This window comes from Chironomus tepperi, unplaced genomic scaffold, assembly GCF_022539635.2.
Source record: "Chironomus tepperi strain 1889 unplaced genomic scaffold, CSIRO-AGI_Ctep_v1 contig_473, whole genome shotgun sequence".
Classification (NCBI taxonomy): domain Eukaryota; kingdom Metazoa; phylum Arthropoda; class Insecta; order Diptera; family Chironomidae; genus Chironomus; species Chironomus tepperi.
Window position 1 is genome coordinate 60169 of NW_027226595.1, and position 10715 is coordinate 70883.

Consider the following 10715-nt stretch of genomic DNA (forward strand, 5'->3'; position numbering starts at 1 on the left):
AACTTTCAACTGAATAGACATGAAATTCAAGTGTCTGTTGCTCTTTGTTCTGTGTTTTGGCTGCTCTAACTGCTCAGACTTTGTAACTTTATCAAAAGGACTTAAAATTATTTCCGATGAAATCGTCTCGGACTTAACAATCAACTACAATATGGTTTCGTCAGTTTTCTGCTTCGATTCCAATGACTTTCGGGACACTTTCATGAAAATATTGATGACTGACTCGAAATTTCGAGTACGACAGCAGCTGATTGATCATGTAAAGCAACTATCGACTAAGACACCGAGGAGATTCGCACTTATTACAATGAGGACTTTTGAGGATTTTAAGAAATTTCTTGCAAAAATAAATCCTGACAATTTTGACTATCAAGGACATTTCATTTTGGTGCTGATCCACGGAAGCATTCCAGAAATCCAGGAAATATTCGATAATTTATGGAAGTTGCAAGTTTACAATGTAATCGTGATATTTGAGGATGATCATGAACATCTGTCAGTCGTGACATTCTTCCCATTCCGATCCAGCACAGATTGCTCAAACACAACTCCAGTTCTGATCAATGAATTCATCAATGGAACCTTCACTCGTGACTTAACCAACATTTTCCCAAATAAAATGGAAAACCTTCAACAATGTAAAGTTCGTGTAGCTACATCTGATCATCTTCCGCCTCATATTTACACAAAAACAATGATTGATGGAAGTAAAAGACTTGCTGGACGTGATTTTGAATTAATTAATGCATTATCGGAAACTCTCAATTTTAAAATAGTTTTTAGCTTTTATGAAGCTTTAGGATGCTTTTTGACTAACAACAGTGCACCGACAAGTGCCTTGCAAAATAAATCTGATGTCGTGATTGTAAATTGCTATTTAAGGCTTAAAAGATTAGAAGTATTTGATGCATCGACAACTTATTTTACTGATAAAGCTGTGGTGTTGTTTCCGCATGAATCGGATTTAAGCTCCTTTGAGAAATTATTCTATCCATTGACTCTAGAAGCATGGATATATTTGGTTGTGTACTTAATTATCGGAATTGCTGTAATTTTTGTGATAAGTCGACAGTCGAAAACTATACAGAATTTTGTATTTGGTAGAAATGTAAAAAATCCATACATCAACATGCTTTTAGGAATGTTAGGCACAAGTCAACATTTATCGCCCGGAAATAATTTTTCAAGATTTTTACTTATGAACTTTCTGATTTTTGCAATGATAATTCGGACTGTTTATCAAGGAAAATTGTTTCATGTCATGCAAGCTAATCTAAAGTATTCGGAACCACAGACGATTGTTGAAATGTTGGATAGAGGATATAAACTTCATATTGCTGAAGCTTTTATTGCTTTAATTAATAATGATGCGAGAGTTAAAGTTATGTAAGTAGAATTTGTATGGAATTTTAGAATATCATAACAGACCTAACAGATAGTTAGACATGCTCAATTTTGTAAGCATATTATTGAACATGCTTCTTGACTGTTCGAGTATAAGTGTGAAAAAGCAGCTAATTTTGATGAATATTGACTGAATTATTGCAGTAAACAGCTTTGTAATGATTAATTAGGGTTTGTACAAAACTGCAGACCAACAGAGAAGGAATGAAGGCTGCAGCCTTAGACAGACTATAAGATTCAACCCAAAACAGCAGGATTGCGCATCTAGAATGCAACAAGTGTAAGGCTGATGTTCTTGACTGAGCCTTAGGATTAAGTGCCAAATATAGCGTTAAAAAGGTGGAAATTTCCGATATTTAGTTGACATGGCTCAGGCAAATCCAAAGCCACGTCAGCCTGATACTGAATTTTTAATTTTTTCCACGTCGTGTGCCATCGGTCTACTAGTCTTTAAGTTCCAGAAAGTTTAAAACTGACTCTAAATCTACATTCTTCTCCAGTCAAGTCTAAACTCTTATAAAAATTGTTAAATCAAATAATCAGTTCCTCACTAACAATCCAAATCTCATTCCAGTGACAACACAGATGCCCGCTTCAAACAAGCTACCGGACTACTTAAACCCGGCTCCAAAAATGCTCTAATCGAATTTTATTCAGACCTGCTCTACCAATTCAACCACAAAAACATGACAAGCCTACAAATTTGTCGAGAGAACTTTATGTCAATTCCACTTGTCATCTATACAAGAAAGAATTTTTATGCATTAAAAGCAATGAATCAAAAAATTGAGACACTAAATGCAGCTGGTCTAATTCAGTATTGGTACTCGCTGTCATTTATGCAAGACTTTTCAAGTCACAAGGAAAATCCACCAAAAACACTCACTTTTGATCATCTGTCAGGCTGCTTTGAAATTTGGGCTGGCGGATGCCTTGTAAGCTTTTTATCATTCATCACTGAATGGCTGTTTATCAGGTGGAAAATGCGTGCGAATGGAAGAAATATTAAAAAGGTTCGAAAAGGTACTCGAAAGAAAAAAAATCATCAAAAATCAATCAATTCATAAAAAAAAATTGAATCTTTGACCTTTTCAGGTTGATGGAGATAAATCTCATCAAAATATGGTAGTTTCACGCTTACATGCCTGAATAGTCATCAATTTAACTGTGTCATCGTCACCTTTTTTTCAACCTTTTAAGTCTGCATTGACTACAAATGAACATTTTAAGGTAGACAAAAAAAAAACGAAGCGATTTTTGACTCCTCTCAAAATAATTTTTTTGGTAAATTATAGTAATTGAATTAAATAAAATATTTAATAAGTCATTGAGGTTGACAATGAATAGAAAGAGGAATATTTCATTAATATTGTTGCATTCATTCATTTACTTACGTAAGGTAATCATTTGGTCGTGAAATTGCCACCTCTAAATTCACGATATTCAATTAATGTAATTTATTAATGGCTTTTGAATTAATTGATGTAGTATGATTAATTATTAGTTCAATGTCAAGAGGAAATGAGGGGTAATGAGGTATGCTTAGATCTTATTTTGGCTTTATTTGGAGTAACTTTGTCAATTGGAAGGGTACTGGATTGATTTTGATCAGAATATAGCCAATTCAATTCGAATTTTCAAACATTTGATTCAAAAGGTCAGTATTTTCGAAAATTCGAAATTAATTCTAAATTATTCGAAATGAAGAATTCGAAAAGTTTGAACTAAAAAATTCAATGCTTTAAAATTCGAAATTGATTTCGAACATTAGAATTTCTAAATTGATTTCGAACTTTTGGATTCAAAATGAATTTAGCACTTTAGTATTTGAAATTGATTTCGAACTTAGGAGTTCGGAATCGGTTTCTAACTTTAGTATTCGAAATTTATATCTAACTTTAGAATTCGAAACTGATTTCGAGCTAAAGAGTCCGAAATTGATTTCGAACTTTAGAATTCAAAATCAATTTAGAATTCTACAGTTCGAAATCAAATGACAACAGCCCGAACTTTCCTGAACTCAATAATTTCTAAATCAACATCATAATGCTCCTATAAACGTGACTAAAATTCTCAACAACAAATCATCGCAAACAGATCAACAAAATGTCATAATAATGATTAATTTCCACAACAAAACTTCTACAAAGCAATGACCCCTTGACTTCCATTTTAATTAAATCCACATCAAAAGACGTTTCCACAAACAAAATCATTAAATTAAAAAATTCATGAGAAAATATAAAAAAATTCCAATTTTTAAAGCGTCAAAAAATTATGTTAATAATGAAAAGAAGTTGAGATAAAAAATGACTTTTTTTCTCTATCTATGCTTGTAGCGATAAGCGAGAAAACAGTCACAAAACTCATTAATGCATCATCACGTATTATCAAGTTTCAATCACATCACACAGCACATCATCAATGTGCTACTTAAAGTGATTTTAGATATTCTTTTTTTTGAATGAAACTTATGCTTTGATTCCCTTGTGGTTATTTGGGTTTTGAAGACTTTTTGGAAATTTTTGGGATTTAAGGTATTCACTCGAGCAGCAGATCGGGTTAGCTAGAGCACCACTATGGCCGTACAATTGGTAATCTTCGAAATTGCCCTGAAGGCAGATTTCGACCCAATTTTATTGAAAAAAATGAGAATTGCAGCATTGTGCCGCTTCAGTCAGTTTCATGGACCGGTCAGGTACTACAACCATGCTTACTAGTCTTCGTGTATCATCTTAACATTTAGGTTAATCGTACAAAGTCAAACAAATGATCCCAAGCAGCACATTTTAGTCGCTAGGACGACGATACGTCGCCTGCGTTGACAACAACCTTGAGGCGCCCTGACGTATGCATGACAGCTGATTCCGACGTCCACATTCAAAATACATTACCCACAGAATCACCATAATAGCATGGCGCCTAACCAGGCTAAATCATCATACAAAAAATTTCAAACATTTGTTCAAAAAATTTCACCATATCTTTCATCTCCTCAAATTAAATCCACATATATTTATCATAATCTAATTTTAGACTTCCAAACAGTCTCTCAAACTATCAAATTTCAATACATTCTCATCTTTAAATGCCTGCGAAACATGAAACCATTAAAAGCAATAATTTTTTTGTTTTCAATTTCAAAATAATTTAAATAACTGGATAAGCAGCATAGTTTCCTCTCTGACTTTGACAAATTGTTATCCTTTCACCATAAATTGTATTCCCTCACACTTGGCACTGCTTCTCATTTTACATTTTTTTCACGCTTTACATCCACTTTCTTTCTTCGTCTTGTTCGCGCTCATTCGAATGAAAATTTATTTTTATGAACTAAAATAAGAGAAAATAAGAAATAGGGAGAAAAGGGATTTGCGGATGTTTCATCTATGAATCAGTAGTCATAGGGGATAGGGGTGTAGTCAGGAATGACCAAGGAGGGGTTGTTTTGGATTAATATTCGAATTTGGAAAGCAAACTTGTTCTATTTGCAGGGGTTCTTTGGGAAAATTTGGTTTGTAATTGGTAATGGAAATTGACAGACGGTAGTCAAGTGATAGAGGTCATCTGAGAGAGGTCATGGATCACAATATATCTGTATAGCCAAGAAATTAAGCAAGTTCTGGGAGAAAATCAAAAAATTCACAAAAAAAATGTATAAACTCAAATTGTGACTATATCCTTGAATACTAGAAGACTCGAGGATGCTCGAGCCCCCAAAATCACTCTCCCATATCCCCCTGACTACCCTCCTGCTGACTACCCATTCATATACTTAATAGAAATGAAAACAAAATTACATAAAAATTTCTAGACGAAAAAAAAATTGGATCGGAAATTGGAAATTTAATTTTTAATCCACATGAAAATTGCTATCGTTCAGGAGGTCTATTGGGTTCAATAATACAGCAAACAAAAAAAGAGAAACTCAATTTAGACATCATTAAAGGTTTATTAAGGCAAAAAAAAAAGAAACTCAAACAATCAGAAAATCGATAACATTTTTCAATTCACGTGAAGATACAGTAGTAAAAACGTACATGCTATAAATATCCGAAAATATCTTGGAATTCTCACTTGGATGTACTTACATCACCTCTTTAATTAAAAGACAAGAAGTTGTTGTACTCATTGTACTTTATTCATTAAATCCTAATGGAATTTTCTAAGAACTTGTGTAATGAGATGAAGATTATGTGGGATGGGAATGGAAGTCCTTAAGATTATTTTGAGAGGATTATGTCGGTTTCTGTTATGGTAATGTCACTCAAATTTCATATCGAATTCAAAATATTGTCAATGATTTTTTTGAATAATTCAAATTACAGAAGTATCCTTGACATTTTGGAAATGGCTTTAATAGAATTTTGGTGTGGGGGTCGTTAACTTGAGAAGTAACGCGAATTTTTAGGGTATCGGTTTTTAGATTTTAAACAGTCTCGAATAGCACAACGTCGGTCAATCAATCCAACATTTGGTACCACGCCGGACATGACTTTGTGCTATTCTTGAGAGGTTTCTAGATAACATATGAGATACAACAAAATTGCTTCTAAATTGTTTACGATACACTTGATCATTTGTATAATCGTGGCTTATCTCCAGTAAAGATAACAAAGTGACACATTCTAAGAGTATCAATTGAGCTCATTCTACGAATCCATGCCATATCCTCGTCAGGCAGCACTCTTCATAATGATTGAGATATTGGTTTCTGGTGGGAATCGAACCTACATATTGACAATAGAGTGATGCAAATGTTCAATTTGTTGCCGAACAACTAGGTCACAGAGATCTTGGACTGGCAGATTTGCCTACATATGGATCGATGCCCTTGATTCAAGATTCCCGGTCAAAATGTGCTAATGTGCTATTCTTTAGGATAATGTGTCTGAATCTACCTCAAATGACTTTAAAGTCCCACTTTAAATTGTTAAACACTTGACTCGAAGAATACTACGAATTAACAACTCAAGCAATATAGCATCTTCGCAGCCTTCATCATAGACACCAACCCAAACATAGAACAACTCCTATTCTCATTCCATACATCTTCTAAATGACGTCACAACCAAAACATTCTTATTAACAACAGAAATTCAAGAAGGTCCTTCAACCCACAATCCCACCCCAAAAATTCATTCATCCACTTTCTTATTCTTTTGTATCATTTTCTCGCAAAGGTACAGCTTCACCTACGCAAAAAGAAAATAAATGAAAATGAAAGTCTAGAAGAATCTGAATGGAACTAGAATAAAATCCAAAAGAGTACGAGAAAAAAAAATCAATTCTTTTCTGTTCTTCTGTACACATCCTATTAAAACCATGAAGTGGAAGTAGAAGAAAACAATTTTTTGTGCTGCTGTAAATTCTGTAAAGTGGTTGAAAATTGCATGCATTTTTCCTCAATTTGTAGCCATGAATAATTTATATAGCAGCCGGCTTAACAGATATGTATGTTTTTTAGAGAATATGTGAAGGCACTAAATGGTTGTGAATGAATCATAGCGGTTGTTATGACTACGGAGAAAGAGATGGAACTATCGAGTCAGAAAGAGAACAAGAACAATCCCCAGTTCTATTATTTTTGTTGATTTTGGCAATTTCAGTCAATTGACTTACGTCATATTACTCTCATAGCATGTCTGATGATTCATTATTACAAATAATTTACAGTCATTATTATGTTTTTGTTTATAATTCCAATTTAAAAATGAAATTTCTCCAATTTCAGGCATAATAAGATTTTTTTTTCGTCAATTATTCACCCACACACACGCGCGCAAAAACCTTATTTTTTTCATCATATTTTCTCATTCTTGTGTTTTGTCAATAAATTTAAAGAAAAAGTGGAATGATTAAGCGTAATAAGAAGAGATGACAAGATATATGTGACATGTTACAATTACATGGAATACAGTCTCTCTCTAGTTTGACGAATTAACTCGACAGATGAGGAGAAACTTTCAACATTTTTTTTAGGTTCATTTTTCATGATAATTGCTTTAATGAGTTTGAATTTTTGTGCTTTTGACTGCCTCATTTTGTTGATTAATTGTGTGTTTTAATTTGTACTTTTTGAAAATTGAGACTTTGAAAAGGCTTAATGATTAGAGGGAATTGGATGCAAAAAGGTGTAGGATGAATTTGATGCATTTTAGGTGTGTTTTGTATTAAAATTTTTGATGAGTAATATAGAAAATTGGGTGTTAGGCTGCTTTTTAAAGTCTGTGTCACATGCAAGTTGACGTGAATCATCAATGATGAGTTTTCTTGAATCAAGGGATTAGGTTTGCTCATATAATTGTGATATTATTCAGCATTCTATTGTAAATTTGATACAATGTGATATTCTAGTAGTAGATTGAATGTCGGAGGCATTGCTCCAAACCTTATTGTATCGAAATTGTAAGTTTGAGCAAGAATACAACTCGGATTCTGAATGGAAAGTCGACTAAGTTCAGCTCTGATTTGTAGATTGCCTTCTGATGAGATTCGAACCCAAACCCTCAAACCCAAACATAATTTCAGATTCCTAACAAATTCCTAACTCACTCGACCATAAAGACATAACTCTTCATTCCGTAGATTCCCCTACATATAGCTCCATACCATCAGATCCCATAATCATCAACTAAACTTCATAATGCCCTCATGCTCAACAACTACAAATCCCCTTCAACAGCAATATTTCAATTATTGTAATTGCATACACGACTCAAAAAAACTAAATAAAGTAAAGCAACGAAAGAGAAAAAACTTTCTAATTATCAATAATTGGCACTTCCAGAAGCATAAAATTTACGTAATATTTCGATTTTTTTCTATTACAGCATCTCTAATTACTTATGATGTGAGATAAGGCATTGCTTGAAGCCATTTAGTACAATAATGAAATGCAGTTATCTATATGAAACTTAATACTCTATTGTTCTGCATCTATAGAATCTGAAAATGCCTATGTGATGTGTAATACAATGCCTTAAAAGAATGTCTATGGATTCATGATGATAATTATGAGAATTTACGCTTCAATTCATGCAACATCGTCAATTTTCCATTTCTTATTTGCTCATTTCGTGTACAAAATTCGATACATCATCAATAGACGATGATAATGGTAAGCATATATCCGCAACGTCATGAAAATTATTTCTATCAAACATTTCTACTCATTAACTTTATTCATTCATTCACGTGAAATGTCTTTTATGCTGTATGTGAAATTGTAAACATCAATTAAGATGGTAATTTCATATTTATGATGATGATTCCTTCTTTTCATCATATGAAAAGCCATTCACTACAAAAAAAAATTATTATCAATTTGTTTATTCGTTTGTGCGCAGAATCTGCTGGCACATCATCATTTTAATGAGAAATAGCACATACAAAAAATATCTAGCATGGGAATCGTTGATATGAAAATTTGATGGGGTGAATGGTACGCATTTTTATTGCTTTAGAATTGGATTTTTGTTTTATTATGGATTCTGGATTCCATTGTTAGGAGAAAGTTTTTATTGGATTTTCAATATATTCAGCGTTTTTCTTTATTGTGAGCATATTTCAAATGATATTATTGATAAGAAGCAAATTTTAACGAATTTTTGAAATTTAAAATCAAAATGCCAAATTTTCTCACTTCGAAAAGTATTTTTGAAATAAAAACGTCGAAATCAAGCAATTTAAAGTAAAAACTGACTTAAATTAACCAAAAAAGTGGCAAAAACTTAATCTAATTCAATTCCCGACAAAATCCTGAACAATTCAAGTAAAAATTTACAAAATCAAACCCAAATTGTCTCAAAAAACACGTGTTTTTCCCCAAATAAAGCTAATCACTCTTCATCATCATTCCAAAATGACTCTACAGAAGATAAATGTGCAAGTTTTTGATAGCATAAATTTAAAAAACTGTTTTTTTTTTTGTGTTTGCATCAGACATAAATTGATGTTTCCAAGTAATCATTAATGCTTCAGACTATTTATTATTCATTTTTTAAAAGAATTCTATGTAGAAAGCGAGGATGACAATAGCAATTGTGTTAATTGTTCATTCAACCTTAATTAAATTTGATTAATTTAGAGTGTCCATTTTTAATATAATGTGTGCATAACCATTATTGTTTAAATTAGGTCATAATTTTTTTTTTATATATCTATTTTAGTCATGTCCATTTACAAATGGATTTCTTTATTCCCTAATCGTTGTCTTCTTTACCATTTTATCGTCAATCTATCAAGCTGTTGATTTTTTCCACAATAAATCCATTTAATTTTTAAAGAGCTTCGATTGAAGATAACGAAAAAAAACTACAAAGGCAGGCAAAAAATGAGCCGCAATGTCAAAAATGTTGCTTGATGGGCACTTTTGAGTTATCTGATAAAAAAAATTATGTTTTATTTATGGAATGAATATAGATACAATTTGTTATCATTGACAATTTGAGTTGATAACAAGTCAGTGTTGTCATAATAGATGGAAATAGATATATAGGTAAGTAAAATTGGCATATATGTATATAAATCGACACTATAGAAGTTGTTGAGTTATAATTTACATTACTGAGTTTTATGTATTCGACACTGGTATAGGTGGGATTGTTGGAGCTGGTAAACATACTAGGAGTATCATTACACATCAATATACCATTTCAGGGACCGATTTCTCCGGTTGTGGTACAGTACGGTACGGTAAAGGTACACAACTGATACGGTTTAGTCATGATACGTATATGTCATGATGGTACATTGGTACGGTACAAATATACTACTAGTACGGTACATGCCACATTGACACCATATTGATCATACGATATGTACCATGTCATACCATACCATACCATCGCCATACTATACTAGTACCAGACAAATCCCCTCTGGACATTTGAAAAGCATTTGATGTAGTTCCTTGACTAATTAAAACTAATTTACCCAAAAATCATCAAAAAACCAAAACATTCCTACCACATCTTGTATCCATAAACATCCAAACATCATTATTAAATATTGGCGCCAAATAATTAACCAAATATATTCATCAAAACTCACAACTCTCAATCTAATCTAACGGAATATCTACATTAGTGCAAAAAAAACTATTTTAAAGTCGTGCAAAATGGAATAGTTTTTGCCAAAATGAAAAAATTTCACACATTTACAGCGCGGCATATTCCATATTAAAGCAAACAAACCAATTCAATACGTTAGGCATTAAATCCATCTGTCACATCGTGCATGAAAGTTTTTTCGCAAGATTATATTGTGAGAATGAATATTTAAATTAATTGAAAAAACTTCCAAAGCAG

The 10715-nt window shown here is 32.4% G+C and overlaps 1 protein-coding gene across 1 annotated transcript; it reads left to right on the top strand.

Annotated features, from left to right (window-relative positions):
- The first annotated feature begins 214 nt into the window (after nucleotides 1-214).
- Nucleotides 215-2553, top strand: LOC139099548 (ionotropic receptor 21a-like). The gene is made up of 3 exons (XM_070652041.1): nucleotides 215-1386; nucleotides 2153-2339; nucleotides 2500-2553. The coding sequence occupies exons 1-3, from the start codon at nucleotides 215-217 to the stop codon at nucleotides 2551-2553; spliced, it is 1413 nt and encodes a 470-aa protein (XP_070508142.1).
- Nucleotides 2554-10715: the final 8162 nt, after the last annotated feature.